The 21,994-nt window shown below is 25.1% G+C and overlaps 1 protein-coding gene across 2 annotated transcripts; it reads right to left on the minus strand.

Moving 5' to 3' along the window:
- Positions 1-2,882: 2,882 nt before the first annotated feature.
- LOC145829215 (protein SSUH2 homolog) lies at positions 2,883-18,583 on the minus strand. 2 transcript variants are annotated; one of them, XM_082936955.1, is made up of 15 exons: positions 18,440-18,583; positions 15,892-15,978; positions 15,700-15,771; positions 14,127-14,195; positions 10,907-10,969; positions 10,421-10,493; positions 9,825-9,948; positions 9,521-9,581; positions 8,634-8,761; positions 7,677-7,819; positions 7,349-7,441; positions 6,294-6,396; positions 6,051-6,161; positions 4,888-4,952; positions 2,883-3,567 (listed from the first exon to the last, which is right to left on the minus strand). In XM_082936955.1, exons 1-15 carry the CDS (start codon positions 18,459-18,461, stop codon positions 3,486-3,488), a joined length of 1,296 nt encoding a protein of 431 aa, XP_082793081.1. In that variant the 5' UTR covers positions 18,462-18,583; the 3' UTR covers positions 2,883-3,485. The 2 variants fall into 2 exon arrangements, with proteins under 2 accessions (XP_082793081.1, XP_082793089.1); XM_082936963.1 differs by lacking the exon at positions 15,700-15,771.
- Between the last annotated feature and the right edge of the window lie 3,411 nt (positions 18,584-21,994).

Consider the following 21,994-nt stretch of genomic DNA (forward strand, 5'->3'; position numbering starts at 1 on the left):
TCATGAATTCTTGCAAGTTTTTTTTAATCTGATTCTAAATCAGTAAAATAAAGCTTTAAGTCACCTCCTTTACAAATATCTAGATTAGATCTTCTGCTCAAAATGTTAATAACTGAACTGAAAGTTTTTTTAATACCATAGCTAGAAGGAAAATCTATAAAGAACAATCTAAATTTCTCTTAAATGATTGGAAGCTTTTGTTTTAGTTTTTGTTGAGTCTAAAAGCTTTAAGATCGTTCTTTGGAAAAATTTACTTTAAGTTCAAGGTCAGTTTGTAAGTCTGAGAACGTTTCCTGTAAGTCGTTTACTTCAAAAAGATCTGCCTCAAAGGGATCTATATTTTTATCTATATGGTAGCTTTATTGTGACAAATCGAAATTTTACTTTTTGATAATTCAAAATTGTTAAACATTCCAGATTTTTCCAGGTTTTTTTTTTGCCTAAATTGTCAAACTCCAGGTTTTTCCAGGTTTCTAGGTAAATTGGCAACCCTGTATAGTTTTATTTCTTAGTCTAACGTAGTAAATTTTCAAAAAACAATTGGAAATATCATGAGGTGATACTTAATAATAGACACCATAGATTTTTATAAACCATTTATGATCACAAATAACATATATGTCAGGTTATAAAATGTCGAGATGGATTCCGATCGTCTATGATTTATGTAATTTTTAAGTAAAAAAATATATGAATGAAAATATGTAATTTACTTGAAAGTAGGAATCATAAGCAATTGGTTATTTTCTATATTTTACATAAACAAAATAAACTTTCTTGTTTAAGTTTTACCTCAGGGTCAAATATTTAATAGCAAGCTAAAACTAGTAAAAAAGCAAGATAAAAAGTAAAAATTTTATAATTGCCCAAAATTTTAAAATTGCCCCCTTTTCGCCCCCTTACTAGTTATCGCCCACCCTTTCGCCCCCTTACTAATTATCGCCCCCCGACTTACTAAAATCGCCCCCAGGGGGGCGATATCGCCCACTTTGGGAAACCCTGATTTAAATGTTTTATACTGTTCAGATATCATTTATAAGACAAAATCCTCAATACTAATAGAGAAAAACGTATATTATGATTCAACAAAGCAATTAAAAAAAGTCAGCATCAAAAAACTTCTGTAGTAATACTAAACATAAAGTCAAAACTAAAAAGTTTAGCAAATTATATACAATGTAATAGTTTGGTCGAAATTAAAATAATTGTATTTAGATGCGTTTAGGTCAGTAGAAGACTTCTCAAGTTAATAAAAGTTTTATGAAAGAATGATTAAATTTATACTAAGACAAAAACATCAATGTTTTTCAATGGGTTAATTCGGTTTAGGGTGTTTTGTAGCAGTTTAATTAGAAAATTGTTCACCTTTTTTTTTTTATAATGTCATTATTTGAAGAAGTATCAATTCTTATTTTTAAAAGAATGGTTTTGTAGCGTTTTATAAATAATGGGACGAATTTCTTTAAAAAATACGAGCCATGTTAAAATGAAAACGTTTTTCCCGGGCTACAGTATTTGTAAATTTAATATAAATTTGAATAAGGTTTTGTATAAGCACTGAGGAGGTCTATGACCAAAACTTAGTTTGTATAACAAAGTCTCGAGAGAATAAAATATAAGTTTATAACTCTAAACTTTATTTCGTATTTAAATGAGGTTATTCCGGTTAGGCGAGGTGATTTTTCATATCAAATTTAGACATTTTTTAAATTAAAAAAACTACCCGTAAACAAAAAAAAAAATTTTTTGAATTTAACTTGACATAAAAACATTTGATTTGAACATGTAATAGTTAAAAAAAAAATCAAAGCTTTGTTTTTTAAGATTAATTAGTAATTCAATCGATACTTTAAAGCAAAAAACAAAATAATATTAGTGCAAATTTAAATGTTTTACTCAACACCAGATTTCGGTGGCAAAAAAATTACGACCTTGTCATGTAGTTTTTATGCCACTGAAACCTGGTGAAATAAATACATAAATTTGCACTAATATTAGTATTTAAATAAGCTCTTTACATTCCAGTAAATTGAGCAATAATTTTTAGTTAAGACAACTAGCTACATAGAAAAAAAACAAACAATTTTTTGCTCTTTTTATAATCAGTAACCTAGTAAACCTAAAGACTAAAAAAGGCTCGCGTGGACAAATAAATGTAAGAATCAATAAAAAAATGTAATTAAGTAGATTTTAATAATAGTACCATGGCTCACAGATAAACGTTTCTTATCTAATAAAAAAACTTTATAATATACATCTACTAAACAACTGCTATCTGTTAGAACACAAAAATTTAAACTACTAATTCAAACTACCTCATTTTGAAGTTTAAATAAACCTATATTTTACCATTCAAAATGCATAAACATTAAAAGTATAAACATCTTAAGATATGCAAAAACATTTTAGGAAGCTAATACTTTGAAAATCTAAAAGGAAATAATTTAAAACTAGTTAAGAAAAACAAATTTATATAATCTAGGTTTACATTAAAATTCAACTGGAAAAGATTTACAAGTATCGAACTTGTACTTTCCATTTCCAGTTCAGCGCTATTTCAGCTTACTGTGCCGCCAGAAAGATACTATTTAAAATACCCATAAGTAGCTTTAGTCATCAACTATATGTAAAAAACAAAGAACAACTGAGTATGTATAAATAGTCTACTACAGAATTGAAAGTACTTATTAATTTCTGCAAAACAATTACTATTTGTAACTTTATTATTTCAAAGTAGCTTTAAAATAAAAATATAGTTGTGTTTTTTTTAAATGGAGTTTTACTAAATTTAATAAAATTAGTAAAATATAATAAAACACATTTATTTTAACACAAAATTTAATAAAAATTAACAATTAAAACTTAGACTTTATATAAATTGCTAGACTTGTATAAAGCTTTAATAGATAAAAAACAATCAATAAAGATAGTTTTCTAGTCAAAATTTGTAGAAATCACCAGCGAGAAATATAAACCGTTAACAACTGTACAACATCCAATGATAACTAAAAGACCTTGTGATATTTACTAGCACTTTTGAATTTTAGAATAAGTCAAATTTTGATTTGCTTTAAACTATAGACAGACACAATATAAGGCAGTTAATTTTAAATAAGTTTAGTTTAAAACGGGCGCTTACTATGAAGGCAGAATTTTAAATTAGAAGTGAGTTGAAAAAAGTGAGTAGTGAGGGAAAACAAACACATGCAAAATTAATAAAAAAGACAATGAAAAATTCTACATATAACACTACTTTCATACTTGATTCAGTGGCAAAAACAATAACTTTTGATCGACTGAAAACTTTATCTATAAAACAGTATTTTTTCTTAAATTAAACCAAGTCACAAAAAATCATGAACAGTTAGTTAATTTCTGAAAACTAGATTATTTAACAAATGAAAGTAAACAAAACTAAAGGTAAATTTTAATCGGAAATTAGGTAAAACTGGAATTAATATTTTAAGTTTTATAAATGTCATGAATTACATTACATTGCACCCCCAGCAGCAAGTCTGTGGATAATCTTCTGTAAAAACTTCCTGTTCAAGTCCATATACCCAAAACCTTTTTAAATGTTTTTTACGTATCAAGATTAATCATATAAGTAATAAATAGTAATCTATAGTCAAATCAAAACAAAATTATAGTTATTAAATTTAAATGTGTGAAAAAAAGCAATATCAAAAAAAAAATTAAGAGCGAAACAAGTTTGTTAAAATTAAAGTAAAATTAGAGATGCCTTTTAAATTGTATTAATCTATAAAATTCATTAGCTTAAAAAATAAAGAAGTCCAATAAAATATGTTTTATTATAAAAACTGTTTATAATTTTTTTCAGTAGAAACTGTATTATTTAAGATTACATTTAAGTAAAAGTTTTTTTAAATGTAAAAAAACTAAAAAAAAATTCTAGCAATTAGCCTCTTAATGACTAAAATAAAACGAGATAATCAGCATGTGACTAATTATATAAAACGTTTCTGATTCTTAACAGAGTATAAATAAATACTTTACGTTTTTCTAGTATAGTGATTTTTTGAACATTTTTAGTAAATTTTTTTTAAGAACATCATTTTTAGTAAGAATGCAAAAAAGTTTTTGATTTTTTTAGAAACTGAAAAATATTTTTTTATATTATAGTAAAAACTATAAATTTAGGGCTTTTTAATTATGGCCATAGGGGGGGGGGTCCACTTTGTTTTTTACAACTTGATCTTACTTTGTAGAATTTAATCTGAGCTATCAGACACTTTTAACCGCTTAAAAAAACTCAAAGTAACTTTTGAGATATAAGCGATCAAAGAAAGGACGTTCAATAGGTTCCTTTTGGAAGGCGAAAACTAAAAATGCGAAAAAAGACTATTTCACTAAAAATCTATCTCCTCCTTCATTTTTTGAGTAATCTTTCTCAAATTTTTACAGAATGTGTTTCATTAAACTTTAAAGAGATCGATTGTAGGATTTTTTTAAATTTTGAGTAAAAAAAAAAATATTGTCAAAAAACTACCCTTTTTTTTAGTTTTTTGTGGATAAAATTTTTATTTTTCAAAATTTCGAAAATTCCAACATTCAGATTCTTCAAAATATTAAAAGGAATATTTCCTGAAAATTTGAAGTCTCTAGGTCAAAAAATGAAGGAGGAGATAGGTTTTTAGTGAATTTTAAAATTTCCGAGAAAATTGACCCCGAAAAATTTGCGGTCCATACGTTTATGTTGGAAAATTTTTACAAAAAGTTAAATATCTCAAAAGTTAAATGACATTTTTGAATTCTATAAAAACTGGCTTATAGTTTGTACTTTAAGCTTTCACATAAAAGCCAAAGTTAATTTTAGTAAAAAAAAATGTTGGACCCCCCCTATGGCCTTATATTAAAAATACAAACCTTCCTTTATCGTCCTTCCATTTGAATTCACACTCAAAAACCGGCACGCATTGCAACTTTTGACGCTAATAAAATTTAAAATAAAAGATTACTTTAAATTTTCAAGCTTGTTCATTAATTTTACAAAAATAAATATTAGAAAATTATAAAAGCAAACTTGTAGGTTTTTGAACCACTGAAATGACTACTTTTTTTAGTGGCTAAAAATTACTAATATATTTTGTTAGTTACACACAAAATACTGATGATGCAATAATGAATGAAGCTGAAAGAACCTTAGCAATTTAAAGCTAAAAACATATTCCTATAAATTTCTTAATAAGTATAATATTTTACAATTTTAAAACAAGAAGTTTAAGGCTATACTATAAAACACAAAAAAATTAAGTTAGAAAATGAAATAACGATATAAAATAATACTTGTTTTTTTATCTTAAATCAACTAATTAAGCTAAACTAGTATACTATTCAGGTGGTAAAAAATTATAAAGTTTTAAAGAGAGTTAACTTACATATTAGACGTAAATAAATTTTTAGTTTGTTCTCATCAAGTAAATTAAATCCTATTTTAAAAGATTTTGTTATATAATACTCAAGTTAAAATATTAGGCATACAACTTTAGTTTTTGCTTTAAAATATTTTTACGCTATTTTACTAAAATAAGTAAAAAATAAACGGAGTTTTGATTTAACAAATTGTATTTTTAAAACTTAATAGCAAAAAATCACCATAAACATTAATTAATATTTTTTGGCATCTAAAATAGTTCAAAGTTATATTACTTATACTCTAAAAATATAAAACGTTTTAACGAGAATATAAAATATTATATATCCAATTATCAAAGATTTTACTATTTTTTTACTATCTTCTATGGTAAAAATCGTAAACCAAAAATTTAAATTGCCTTGAAATTTATTCTGTACTTATTCACTGTTAGAGATATCTTTTAAATTCTATATCTAATGCATTTTATATGTTCGTATTTTTTTTTTCAAGATTAAAAAAACTTAAAAAATATAAAATAAAAAAATCATGTTAGTTGCTAAAAAAGTAAAAAAAAAACTATTTTATACTTCACTTATTTCAGTAGATACCTCAAACATACAACAATTATTACTTTAAATTGGAATGTTTTAAGAAAGTACAATTTAAAACTAACTTGTTGAAGCTGCCTTCCTTGAACATCCATAGCCAGCCTGCTGTGCATCTGAACAAAATCACGTGACTTTTCATCGATCTCATTGTTAGGATAGCCACTAACTGGTGCCACCTTAACCAGTACATGTAAATTCGGTAGTAAAAATCTAAATTCAAACAAAATCAAAGCAAAATTGAAAATAAATGGTTTAAGTACTCCTTGCTCGAAGAAACAAAAACAACATGACTGAGAATAACGACTCACGTAAAATGAAGTTTGTTCGAAAACAACCTCTCCACTGACATCTTCTATTTTTTTGTCAGGCAAATCTGTACCCTCGATTACATGCGACAGCTCATAATTCTTACTGTTTTTAATTAAGTTGTATTTTTATATTTCAGAATTAAATGTTTAGAAATGATATACGTACCACATTATTATTGCTAAAAAAAAAATTAATTAATTTATAAATGCAATTGAAATATTTTATTTCTATTACTACTAAATTTTATACACAGTTTTTTATTTTATTTGATGTCAATGTTTTTTATAGTGTTGAAACAATTTTAAAAACAAAGAAAACTTTGTTTTTAATTTCTTTTATAAATATGTTCAAAAGTATGTCTGCGAATTAAAAAAAACTACTCTACTCACTAATTCGATTTTAAAAGGGTATCTTTACATTATGCATGACAAAAAAAAGTAAAAATTATAAAAAAAAAAGATAAAGTCTAAACCAAAGTTGTCACTTTTTAAAGCAGCAATACTAGCCTTAGTTAATGGGTAACAATCAAAAAAGTTTTTGGTTCTATAGATAGTTAATTAAGTCTATAAAAACTATTTTTATCATAAAATATTCAGTCTAAGGTCAACATAGTGTGACTAAATTTACAAAATGGTAAAACTTATATTGGCTAAATTCTAAAAGTTTTTACAAAATAAAAAATTCAGACTTAAAAAAAGTAGTTATACATGCTTATATGTCATTCTTGTTCTTTTTCTGTTTACAAATTTTAGTTAAAAAAATTTTAGTCACCTGAGTTACAACTTTTAAGCTAAAAATTCATTTTTGTAGTTTATAGTAACTAACATTAATTCTGTTAACGTTTTACTTAAATACTTTATGTATTAAATAACATAATTTAAAGAAATACAGTTCAATAGCAAGGTGGTTTATTTCATTTAAAAATAAGCTTTAATAATACTTAACCAAAATATCTAAACGATAAAACCGAAACACATAAAAATATTAACAAAACCTTTTGTACAAGATTATCTACTTATCATAAAAAATAGTGTGATGTAAAAAAAAAACCAACAATGCAACAGTAAGTTGAATAAACTTTTTCAGTTTACCAGCAGATTGGCAGACAGGGCACCTTACCCTTCCTTTACCGTGGCAAGTCGTACAACTATATGTTAATATTGGTAATAAGTTAAAGATATAGCTTAGATCTTAATGTAGTAACTAATATTATAAAGTACATATTATTTAAACTGTTTAAAAATATGCTTACTTAAATGTCTGATAAGTTTTCATTAACTGATTGGCATTTTAAAGTTACTTGACATAGCAATAAATAATTCATAAATAATTTACTGAAAATAAAAAAAGACAACTTTAACAATGTTTTAATGAACACGAACCTTTTTTGACCGTTTCGACAAAAGGTACAATCGCTGCCATCACTTCTCCTTCCTCTGCCATGACAAAACGTGCAACTGACATGACCCGAACCATAACATCTGGTGCAAGTTTTATACCCAACCCCCATGCAATTAAAGCACACCTGTTGTATATAGGCATTTCAATAAAAACTTTATTTTACTTGCACTTAGTATCAAAAATATTCTTTTAAAAAATGTTGTGAAACCAAATATTACTCTACAAACATTAATTAAACTTCATTAAAACAGTACCTATACAGCAAATAATTGAAAACAATGAACTAGCTTTTAGGGCAGCGTTTCTTAACCTTTTTTTCTTGTTTTACCCCTTTTTGGAAGATAGTTACCAAATTTACCCCCAATGTACAAAACAGTGTTTAATTTTGAGGAAAAAAAACTAGATTTTTTGAACTTTAAGCTCACTGTATATAAAAAATTGTACAATTTAAAGACTTTGTTTAACTTAAAAAATACATTTTAATACTAACATATAAATAAAAAAAACAATTAATAAACATTAATTTACATTACTACTAATAAAAAAAATTTACCCTCTAAAACAAGGGAATTTAACCCCAGGGGTAAAACTACCCCAGGTTAAGAATCGCTGCTTTAGGGTATTTGATAAAATAAGCTTGCTTTAATTTAATTATTTAGTATGCCTTATATTAAACTCATTGTAAATACTATGATAGAATGTAAAAAGGTATAATGCGTATAAAACTATAATTTTATTTTATTTAAAATAAGTGAACTATCAGTTATGCACATAAGATATTTTCTCGTTTACAGAATATTCTCGTTTTTATAAAGTAAGAAACAAATGGACTTTATAACAACTCTAGTACTTTCCACATTTTTATCAAAATACAGTAGCAGTGTTACAAAAGTCGTAAAAATAAGATATTTTATCAATCAAATGTTTTACTAACAAACCTGCACATGCGCAGTGTGAGGCACTTCTATTTCGTAAGTCTGGTTTTTGAAAAATCCTTCTGAACATTGCTGGTCAATTTGCCACGGACCAGGTGCAATGCCATTTTCCGGACCGTCAACTAGACCTCCTACATTACTTTTTATCATTAAACTTAATAAAGTATTTAATTGAAAAATGTTAATCAATATTTATGTCAAAAAATCATGGTTAAAAATTACTCGATTTGAGTGAACTCTACAGTAACACAACTTAATTAGAATACAGTTAATTTTTAGAATAATAATTAAACTATGATAGATCACTTTGAATTAATCAATTTACTAACTAATTCCATATAAATACAGGGTTGCTATAGATTTTTTTTTACAGATTTTCTAAATATCTTCTCGTTTTTTGAAAGAATGAATTGTTTGAAGGTAGTCTTCCTAAAAACTTTATTGTATGTAAAATTTTATTTTAAATACAAGTTTTTTAGTCTGTTTTATGTATAAAATTAAATTTTAGGCCTTAAATGTTATAAAAATACCAAAAAGATACTGTAGTGATACTTTAAATGTGTTTTAAAATAAAATTATCAAAATAATACATTACAAAAATCGTTTATATGTTAGATTTTTCATACCTAGTCTAAGTTTCGCTGTTTTACATTTAAAACTATTTAAAATTCCAGGTGATTTTTGTTTAAAATTCCAGGTTTTTTTCAATTACTCAAATTCTAGTTTTTTTTTCCCTAAATTGTCAAAACTCTAGGTATTTCTAGATATTTTAGCAACCCTGTAAATAGAAAAAATGAAACATATAAAGTGTGTATAAGATTATAATAAATAGTTTTTTAAATCTTTGAAACAACTTATTTTATTTTAAATAACAAAACAAATAAAAAAACCGAAGTAGGGTGATCTAGCCCATTTTGTTGTACGAATTTCCATAAAAGTTTCCAAAGTATACTATATTAAAATACTAAATCAAACAATGAAATATTTAAATAATGTTAGGCACAGATGTTTAAACGAAAAAGCCAAGTAAGTATATTTTGAAAAACGGCAATATTAAGAAGGAAAAAACCATATTTTTAACAAACTATAAACAAAATCTATATCTATTGGCAATTGAAATTAAAACCATTTAATATAACGTTTTTAAGAAATTTAGAAAAATTAAAATAAAATGCATTTATAATAGTAACAAACATGTAATGCGGATGAACTAATTATATCTTTCATTTTCATCTTTTTAGCCGCAGATTTTCCGTAGCAACACTTTTTAGACACGTAGTCAACTAGACATTCCCTAGCTTCATCTTCACTTATTTCACTGTTTAATTAAATTGTGTTAGTTTTACAAACATAGTTTTTAATAAAAAAATCCACAACATGTTCTTTAGAAAACATTTGTGACTTCGAAAAGTTCACTAAAGGTAAAAAAAAAATAGTTTGAAATTGTATACGATACAAGTTTTAAACAAATAAATGTTAATATAAATTATAGAATATAAATCATCAAATGAGGAATAATATATCAGAACAAAGTTGTACTAGAACCAAAAAATATAAAGAAAAACATATTTTTAAAAGTTAATGCACTAATATTTCTAACTAAAAAAATATTCAAAAAGTATATAAAAAAAAGACTTAATCATTAAACATATAATAAAACGAATGTGGTCACAGAAAGGATAGTAAATTTTTAATGATACAAACAATTAACTTCTTAAAAGTGTGTTTTATTGAATGATTATGGTCGTATAAAAAATGATCGTAATCTAACAGAAAAAATCAATTCTTACAAATTTCTAGTTGCATGGTATTCAGCCTTTTCAGCATTTCCAGGCTCATAACTAGGAGGTGGGCAGCCACCATCTGTTTAAACAACTATTTAAAATACACAAACTAAAAATGTTTTCAATAACTCAAAAACTAGAACACCTATGAGTTTCAAGCTAATCTTTTTTTGCACGATATACTATTTTTGAAATAGAAGTTCAATCTTAATACATTTTGCAAATTCGCTTAAGAGCCGCCTGTTCATGAGTAAAGAGACATTCTGTAAAAGCTTGGATACCTTCCCTTAAATTTACTAGCAAATAAAAAAACATAGTTCGTTGTGTTATTTATTTTATAGGCTTGAAATGGTAAAGTTTTTGTGACATAAAAAACGTCTCGAACGTTTTAAAAATATTCTTCAACAACCAAACAATCAGTTAATAAGATTGTTTTCAACTTAATAGCTAATGAAAACAAAATTGAAATGTTATCACTAAAAAATATCAAACCTATATCTGCAACAGATTCATATCCTACCACATTGATGATTTCCTCAGAAGGTGCTGTTGGTTCTGCGTAAAATAAAATTTATATTTTAGTGTCAAATTGATTTGTAAAAACTTTAAAACTTTTAACTGTTTATTTAAAACACTTTACTGAAATTTCAGTCTCAAAAAGTTGGAGTTTCTTAATAAGCAGTGTTATCTTAAAAAAGTATCAAGCTCGTTTGTGAAGTACTAAAAAACTTAAAGAAATAATAAAATCACGAAGTCACTTTTGCACAAGTTACCATTTTTGCAACAGTGACGCTATGCAAAAGTGTCGATTAGTGCATTTTTGACACCTAACCCGTATTCTAACAATCCCCACCCGCACAATTTCAACCAGTACTTTTTTTATTTTCATTATTTAATTTTAATTTTGTTTTTTATTTATTTATATAATTTTTATTTTTGCTACAACTGTTACCCCTAACCCTTGATCAGTAAGCGGTTCTCGGATTTGATATCGGATGGGAAATGATCGCGGTATGGAACTGAACGATTCCCCGAACAAAACAACTTCTTTGGAGTTCATTATAATTTTAATAAAAAAAAGCAACTAGATCATTAAAAATCTCTGTTTCTCTATTTAAAACTTAAAGTGCTAAAAAGGACATAATCCAACTTATAGCCATTAAGGACCATCTATCTTGTTTAAAAAAAACTATTAACAATATATTTAAAAAATTTAGGATGTGGTTTTGCTGTCATCTAGTAATATCAAACAAACTAAAGGTAAAAAATTAGAATGGAAGAAATAATTTTTTGAGCAAGTTTTGGTTATACTTTAAGAAAAGATTTACTGGAAGTATCTGAATATACTGCAGTAACTTTAAATTTTATTACATTTTTAAGTCCTGTCACCTTTATTTTATTCAGATTCCTAAGATTGATTGTAATTGAAATCTGAGTTGACATGCTGTAAAAAATAGAAAAATTTTTAATGAGGAAGAAATATTTCAGAAAAATATTAAAATCATCAACTAGTGGTGTACAGTTTTTTGTCAACTAACAAATGTATTTCAATATGAAAGTATAGCCATGGGATTATCCTTAGGGTCAACTACTTGGATAATATTTTTATGAGTTTTTTAGAAACTAAGTAGTCATCTCTAGTAAGTGTAAGTTGTAGTATTTTAGATATATTGATGATTGTTTTGTTTTAAGAGAAAAGGGAACATATGTTGCTTTTTTTTTTTTTTATAAAGAACAAGTTAATAAAACTTAGTGGAAAAAAAGTGGTAATGAACTAGGTTTTTAAATGCTCTTGTAAAATTGGAAAACAACAGATATTAAAGTTATATTTTCATAAAGAAGATATAAGTTACTACTTGAATTTATAATATTGCAGTATGAAAATAAATTTAATCAAAATACTGTGTCACGGTTTCCAGAGTTGTTATCTGATAAATTTAAACAGTTCAGAATACTACTAAATAAAAACATTTATAGACAAAAGTTGGTAGATATACTAATTACAATCCATCTTACGAATTTGAATTAGACAAAGGTAGCAGGGCATAAAAATGTGCTTTCATTTTGAATTTATGTTTATTAAAAAGAATTCAAGAATTGTTCAGTTAATAAGAAACTGTTTATATTCAATTCTAAAATTTATTAAAATTGGTAAAATATTTACGTCTAGAACACTATTAAGAGTTGTTGGGAAAGTACATTATCCTAGCTTTAAAATGTATTTAACAGTTAAATAGCTTTTGTGAAGCAAGTTATATCGAATGACGTTTGTACAATTTTAAAAGAGTATTAAGGAACAGAAAAGTAGTGACTTTCAACCTTTTAAAAGCTTTGCACATTAATTTACTGAAAAATAAAAATTATTATAAATAACATTATTACTTTAACGTTTTGATAGTCTCAGTGTATAAACAACGTGTAAGAACTGTTTCTTTATGATATAATTAGCTTTTTCTAATATAACTAGACAAAACAAACACTATTTAAAAAATATTTTGTAGCCTGATAAATTTTTCTTATCCAACTGTAGAGAAAACAGAAAATAACTGTAATTTAGATAGTAAAAAAATACTTCCAAGTCTTGAATGCTATAGAGCAGTGCTTCTGAAATGGGGTTCCGCGACGCCTCTCAGGGGTTCCGCGAAGCGTTTCGAAACTTAAAAAGGAACATTTATTTAATTAAACACTTTATGAAAAATTAAAATTAGGGGTTCCGCGGAAAAGTTGAGCTTTGGAAAAGGGTTCCGCCACTAAAAAAAGGTTTAGAAGCACTGCTATAGAGTATATAGATTATAGAAGGATTATCAACACTTTCTAAATAAACATTTTATAACTTCTCAAAGTTAATTATGTTTACAAAACCAACCAAACCAAATAAGTGTTAAATTTTTCTTCATGGTAAATATGTTTAAAAAAAATGTAAACGTGTTGTTATTTACATAATATAATCCAATAATATTTACACAAACTAACATCTTTTTTTTTTTTAATAATAAAAATAAATTACCGCAAACACTTTTCAAGACATTACTAAACATGCATTAAGCAAGTATTTGAAACTAAAATGTAAGAAAAACTTGTTAAGTTTTATGATGATTTAAAAAACAAAAAAAATATTTTACCTAAAAATTGTTGTAATAAAACCAAAGTCTAAAAAGTTTAAAAAAAGTAATTTAATGTTAAATTAAAACAAAATTTGCAAATAACAAATAAAGACATTACTAGAAAACGATATGCTTTTCTAAGTAAGTTATTAGTTTAATGAAGTCTGTAAAATTATTATGACCTATTAGTTAGATTAACTTGTCCTTACACTTATGTTTTAAATACTTAATTAAATTTATTATAATCTCTGTAAATATTTAGCTATAAGTTGTAAGTTATTATTTTTTCTATTTTCTACAATTACCATTTTTTTTCTTTTTTTATAAATGAATCCCTTTTTCAATATTCAGTTTTATTTCAAAGAGTCATTAAAGATACTGAACTAAACATTGACTTTTTACATTTGTATACAAAATGTGTTTTAAACCCCTTAGGTAGAAGCAGTTTAGCAGTATTTAGAACCGTAATGCTCATTTTTTAAGGGTAAATAAAATGCTTAACTAACGTAAAGATTGTATTATAACTACTCTACAGAAAGAAAATACACAGAAATATGTTGGTGAAATATATTTTTTCAAATTTATTAAGTTATAGTTATAAACTTTACCTGTATCTACATTTAGAGCTTGATTAGCTGCAGTGTTGTTAATTGGAAATGACTGCTTTTCATTGTAACCTAAAAAATCATTACATTAGCTTTTGTTAAAAAAAAAAAAATTATCAGTATGAAAATTTGTAACCAAAGTTTATTTTAATTTTCTCATATTTCTAATTGAATTTTAAAATAATATGGGACTTTTCTGGAATAGTATGCCTCTCTATATAAGACATCAATGAAAAGTATTAATGTTAGTCATATATAAACTTGTGGTCTGATAATCGAATTGGCATGATCAACCCTTTTGTCAAACTTGAGCTTGTCTCACGGCAAACGAAAGTCCAGACTTCTGCTCTGCAGACTTTCGCCGATGTTTTTTGTTGAAAACTTGTGATCTGATGATTGAATTGGCATGATTAACCCTTTTGTTAAACTTGAGCTTGTCTCACGGCAAACGAAAGTCCGGACTTCTGCTCTGCAGACTTTCGCCGATGTTTTTTGTTAATCGTACTAAAACGAACGTACCAGATGTCTTGCCTAGTGGACAATGTTTAAACGTTGCACGGCAAAGACTATGCTGACGTCACTGATCATTGCCAGCAAATGGTTGCTTCATGTGAAAGCATGATAAACCGTTTGTAGATTGACGACTGCAGGTTTTACGGTTGTGACTGACTGATGAGTCCTAATAAGGACGAAACCGGTCTCAGTTTACCAAAACTTGTGGTCTGATGATCAAATTGGCATGATCAACCCTTTTGTTAAATTTGAGCTTGTCTCACGGCAAACGAAAGTCCGGACTTATGCTCTGCAGACTTTTGCCGATGTTTTTTGTTGATGTTAGTTATATATTAATAAAAAAAAATATATAAACTAATCTTTATATGTAAGTAAAATAACTGGTTTTGATTGTTATTTAATTAGAGTGCTTTAAGTGTTTTGATAACCATTAAAAAAGTAACAAGTACAATTATATTCTAATTCAAGTAGAAACTTAAAATATAGTAAGTTATAAAAAATTATCATTGAAAAGAGATTTAAGCTCTACATATAAATCGTTAAATTAAATTAAAAACTAATCAAAAAGAATTAATTTGCTGTGATATAAATAAGTTAGGATTAAAATTTTAAGTAGTGATTAGACTCAAAAACTACTTTATTATTTTGTGAGAGGTTGGTTCAAAAGAATTTAAGTCGTTCCTGCCAATTAAATTAGTACACTTAATGCACTAATTAATCAATGACAATGTAAAATTTATAACATTGAGTTATACATAATGAGTTGCTTATAAAAAACAAGTTAGTCAAAAGCTTTATAATTTAGAACAAGGTTTTTATACTTTTTAATTTTTTTTTTGCCAAAACATAACATGGCAAAATCATGCTGATGATTTTATTTCTGTCAAAACAACGAACTAAAAACTAAAATAAAGTATTAGCATTTTTTGATGTAATTTCAAATTATAAACGTAAACATAAAGTCTTATAGCTAATAAGGTGATGACTTAACTATAAATGAAATAATTATATAAAATCTTATTTAGTGCCTAAAGTGCAATTTTTTAGTATTAAAGCATAATACTTGGAGGGCTTAATCCCTGTGGAGTGAAGTTTTGATTTATACCTACATTTTGTCCAGCAGGGCCATACTGATCTGTTTAAAACAGCATAATTTAAAATATCAGTTTAAAAAATGTTCAGTAGCATTACCTTAAATATTTTAAAAATATTTTGTTATGAAATTAAAATGAATATTATTTATATTTTAACTTACTGTATTCAATAGGGTTGTATGGAGAACTTGAGTTAGCTTGAGGTAGAACTTGATTAGGTTGAGTAGGTAATGCATTATAATTATCACCTTTAAGTAAAAATAAATTAAATATGTATTAAAAGCATAGATGTAGGCATAAAAATTAATTTATTTATTTCCTTTTAATTAATAAATATAAATTACACCACATTTGTTACACAAAAAAAAACATTTAATAAAGTTTTTTAGTTTAAAAAACCAGATGTAATTAAATTAAATGATTTATAATTCAAATTGTTACTATATTTAAAAAAAGTAGAGCTATATATATGAAAACTAAACAGTAAATAATATTGTCTTTTTATATTAACAACTTTGTTAAACAAAGTAAGAATTCACATATAATTTTCAAAAAAAAATTCAATTTTGGAAAAACAAAATTCTGTGTAGATTTAGCTTATTTTTTAAACAACTTAACATGTTAACTACAGCTATCAGTATTGTCTAGCCTGGGTAACTTTCTATTATCATGTTCCTAGTTAAAGTATATACAATTAATACTTTACTGTTAGACATTCAACCAATAGCTCAATTATTTATTTTAGTCAAAATCTATACTGAGTTGTAAAGATGATAGATAATTTTTTGATGAAGAGTACCCTAGAAGTAAAAAAAAAATATGTCCTCTAAGTGTTCTGCGCTTAATAACTAGAGCTTTCATCAAAGGAAAAATTATAAAAAATACTTTGTTGCATTTCTTGCCAAAAAACTTTAAACATATTGAGTAATACCAAAATTGCAAGTGTGTGAAAGCTTAGTAAATTTAATTGATTAAATTATTGCAATTGAATTGCTAGTACACATAGTTTTTAAATATTTTAAAATGCTGGTAGTTGAAAAAAAAAGAACAAACCTTATACACTTTTTACTTTAATCTATTCTAATTTACAATTCTATATGATTTACTATAAAATCTATAGGCTTATAATTATATTTTATCAAAAAAATAGTTCTATTTAGACAAGTATATCTATAATCAAAAACAGTTCAAGCCTAAATCAAAAAAGTAGAATTTTGGGAAATCAAGTGATAGTTATCATTTTACAAACTTATTTAGATAAATTCAGTATTGTTTAGTAAAATTGCAATTACAAAGAAAACTTTTGTGTTGTGAGAAAACTTATTTTCATTATTTACACAAGAACACTAATATTAGGAAAACCCTGACTAAAGCTACTATTCTTATTCATCTATAACATTTATTTAGAATTTATTAGTTGGTTTTTATGTGATTTCTTCATCATAATTTGCTTAAATTTTTTTTTTCAACACTTTAAAAAGTATAAAATATCTATAATTTTTACTTTGAAAAGCATTTGCTATAAAAATTTCTAAGCTAAGATATCATAGATTCTCTAAATGTTTTATAAAGGCTTAATTTTATTTTAAACTACTAAAAAAATATGAAAAATCATTACAAAAAACTATATATATACTGAAAATTTGGTCCGGAACCAGAAAAAAAACCCTAAGAAAATCAAGTGCTTTTCATGTTTTTTTTTTCAATTTTATTCAGAGAAATCCAACAATTTGAGGTAAAGTTATGATTATCCAGAGAAATGGGAACCCTAAATACTACTGTTTTAAACATTTTGTTTTAATAAATAAAGTAGAACATTATAGTTGGATTAAATTTGACTCTTTTTTTAGTTTATTTAACATCTATATTTTTATAAAAAACAGTATACAAAAAAAAACTACTACTTAAATTCTAAAAAAACTTGTTTCAAAAAAACTATTTTTAATTAGTTTAATAAATTTAAGAAAAGATGTGCATTTCTTTGCAGAAGTCTTTAAGATAAAACTGATGGATGAACAAATAAAAGGTATCTTCTAATATAACTAAACTATAACTAATAAAAATTTTATTAGAAGAGAGTTATAAAAACCCAAACAGTTGTTGTTTTTATGTCTGGTATTTTGATGTTTATTAATGAGCGTTGGTTAGTTTCACTCTATCCAATGTTAACTTGTTATGGTTGTTTGAAAAATGTTTGAGTTTTAAGAAGAGTTTTGTTTTTATTTAAATGTTTATTTAAACTTTTATTTTTATGAGAGTGATAGTTTAATATAAGTTGATGTTTTTAAAATATATAGTGTGTAAAGTTGCTCAACAACTTTGATAAAAGTCATCTAAAAATGTCTAAATTTTATACAGTGTTTTGTTTAATTAAAAAAAAAAAAACTGAGTATAGTTCTAAATTTGAGTTATATAGTCAAGTATAACAATAAATAATTTAATAAAAACTTTTTACTTTTAAATATGTTTTCAATCATTTCAAACTAACTTATTCCTATTTCTAGTTAAATACAATTTGGGCCCACTGTGTAGTAAGTATAGTTTAGTTAGTTTAGACTAAAATATAAATTTTAATAAGTATATAACTTTAAAAACATTATGAGTTTAGTTGTAAATACAACAAAAATAATTGTAATAAGCTTGTAGATAGATAAAGAAATGTTTATTAGAACAAAAAAAAAGCCTACTAACAAAATCTCTAACAATTACCTGGTTGTGGATAGACACTCATTTTGTGAACTGTGATGCTGTACTTACCAACAGTTTATTGATAAAACCTGAAATATTTTACATGTAAGCAAACTAAATCAAGCAAATTTTAATTTAATTTATTTTCAATTAAAAATATATGTCTTCTAAGAACATAACATATGAAATGAAAAAAAAAAAACAAATGAGGATTTTTTATTCATAGTTTAAAAAACAAAAGCATACTATTATCTAGAACTGTTTGATTGTAGCTGTAAAAAATTTTTACACTTAAACTTTAATTAGAATTACCATATACTTATTAATAATTACTGTTTTGTTACTGTAAGTCATAGACATTCATCTATTGAAATAATTTTTGTGAATTCAAAAGATATTTTCATTCTACTTGCATAAGATAATTGTTAAATAACTATTTCATTTAAATGACAGAATTTACGTTATTCCCTTTGATCTGATAAACATACAAAAAAAAATTCAAGCAAGCAAATAAAATAAAACAAATTTTACCTACTCTTTTCACTATCTTTAAATAAAAAAAACAACCAAACCTTAATTAACAATTTAAAAATATATTAGAGAAAATTACTTAACTAAATCTTGAAAACAAACAAAGCAGTAAGAGAATTATTACAGCTTTAATATATTTATATATTTTTCTGTTTATAATTTTCAGAAAAGATGAATGCAAAAATTTTTAAATCATTGTAAAATTTTTATAATTTTTAATTAACTGAAGTTTTAAAACAAAATTGAAACTAATTAAATAAATATTTTTTTATTGACCACTGGGTCTCAATCTTAGGACCACTGTAGATTCAGGATACACACTTTTGCTACACATTATAGCTTTATTTTATATATTACTTAGAAAATATATTCAAATTTGTTAACAGCTAGTATTTAAAATTTTTATGAAAGTAGCTTTAAGTCATTTAATAAATGTTTAAATGTCTATATGACTTTTAGTGTGAAAAGTAACTATAACCCTCAATTGGTTTGAAATTTATTAGCTATTAAAAAACGTTTATGCTAAATCAACGGTTCCCAGATGCCACTGGTTACCAGCTGCCCTTGACGTCATGGCAACAGTCTGCTCTCTCTTTTTTTAACTGGGTGAACCACTGTTGTCAAAAGTATACTACAAAATGCCAATTTTTGACAAACAAAAAAAGCTTGATTGTATTTTTTATTCACCACTAACCAGCATCAATAACAGCTAAAGGCGAACATAATAAAAGATACAATTTAAGCTTCGTCTGATTGTAGTACATTTAATCAAGCTACAATGAAAAAGGATTTTTAAAGTTGCTTAATTCAATATAAAACATCTTTATAACTATGTTTATTGAGTAAAATTGTTAGTTTCTCTTTTTGGGAGTCCCCAACCTAACAGTTAATAACTTTCTTAACTAAAACTTTGAAAATATGGGAGGGGCTTTTCTAATGAAAAGTTCGTTGAAGTTTTAAATATAAAACCGAGAAACACCGAAAAAAAAGTAACACAAAAAAAAGTTCTCGAAGTATTTATATAAAACTTTGATTATACCTTATATATAACAAAGCAAATTTTTATTTTTTTTAGTTTAAAAAACAACAGTTATGTTATGTGTAACTTTAGTGAATAATATTTAGTTTAAGCAAAATATAAGTTTGTGATCGTTAAATTTCAAGATGCTTGCTTTTCAAGGCAATAATAAATTTATTGGTCTTACAGTTTTTTACAAAAAGTACTCAAGTTTGATTAATATTTTTTTTATGATAAAAAAAACAAAACAAACAAACGCCTGTCAAGTACTCATTTGGTATATTAACATTAGCAATCTGGCTGGACAACCCTACTGCTTGCTTTAAACTTGTTTTACAATATTGATAGCTGTCTTAAATAAGGGTTTATGCTTACTTAAAATAGCTTTCATGTTGAAATCCGTAAACAAACTAAAGCTTTAAAAATATTTAAAAACTAAAACTTAATCTTTTAAGCATATGACTTTTTTATGGTAGGTAATGAAAAAATGGAACAAAATATCAAATTTATTTCTACACTAAGTTGAAGGATATTTTATTATGATATTTTATTACAGCAAAATAGTTGTTTGATTGAAAAAGAATGTTTTTAATGTTTTAAGAAACAAAAAATGATAATTTATATACAAACTTAGGTTAATTAAAAATAAAAATCGAATTTTTGTTTCGGTACCTAGCTTTTTAGTAAAATAAATTATCCTTCTTAATGAATTAAAACTGTTGTATTATAGATACAACCTTTAAGTAGGAATAGTAAGTTTTGTTATAGGGGACTTTTATATTTTAGTAAAGTTTTGCTAAGCTTCCTTTTAAAGTAAGGTGTGTTTGAAAAATAATATACAGTTTTAAACAAATATATTGTTTATTGAAGCACAAAAATAAAATTGCTCAAAACATTTGGTCCCAGGACCTGGTCCACAAAGAACTTTTCGGTTATCGAGTTGCACACCCCTTGGATACCTTATAATGTCTTGTCCAGGACATAACAGTATAACAGTACCATCTAAAGCTTAGTGAATAATTAAACTTCTATTCAGTTGTACCCAGGCTAAAAAAAATCAAGTATGTCAAAATTTTAACACTTTTCTTCCTCCACAAAAAAAAAAAAGGTTCATACCCAAAAAGTATATCAGTGAAAAAATATGTAGTGTGCCATTAAGAGCTTTTTATTGTAAAAAGATGTTTACAGGATTCTGAAAAACTTCTAAATTTTTTTTATAAGAACAAGAACAGGAAAAAATCAGTGAGTTCAATAGGATTCCTTTGAAATGCACAAACTAAAAAGACAAAAATTATTATTTTCATAAATATTCTTCTTTTTATTTTTTTTAAATATTTGCAATAAGTTCATTCTTAATTAAATAAGACAGAGTTTTTGTTGTCTTAATTAAATTTAAGATAATTACTACTCTTGAATTCTACTAAACTATGTAAAAATTGTATTAGACAAATTTGAGGAAGTCACAATGAATAAATCAAAAAGTAGCTTAATTTTTACCTTAAATTAAATTAGAAGTGTATTTGTTAAGCTTAATTAGAAACAGATTTTAGTTGTTGTGCACAATTTTGGCATTTTTATAATTCTAATAACTCATAAAATACATTAAAACTACTTATTAACTTTTTATAGTTGATATTTGAGTCTTTAAAGAGAAAAAAAACTTTTGTTAATATATGTTATAATTTAAGAAATAGTACATCTGTATAATTTTTGATAAAAATGTTAAATAGTCTTCTAGTCGTATCAAGAATATTATGGTGGACAACAAATTTTATAACAGTAAAATTATTTTTTACTTATAAAAAAACCTTTATTTTATATTATTAATAAGTTTAATTAAAAAATAGTCTACTGATGCCAATGTTTTACGAAATTTTAAATTCTAGAATAAAAAAGTGAACTAAACCTTGTTGGTAGTGCTGTAAAAAAAGATAATAAGATATTAAGTTATGTTTACAAACATATTTAAGTTAAATAGTTATATATTTAAAGCATTTTTTAAAACATTTATCTAATATAACATTTCT

This window comes from Thalia democratica, chromosome 1, assembly GCF_965202585.1.
Source record: "Thalia democratica chromosome 1, ktThaDemo2.hap1.1, whole genome shotgun sequence".
Classification (NCBI taxonomy): Eukaryota; Metazoa; Chordata; class Thaliacea; order Salpida; family Salpidae; genus Thalia; species Thalia democratica.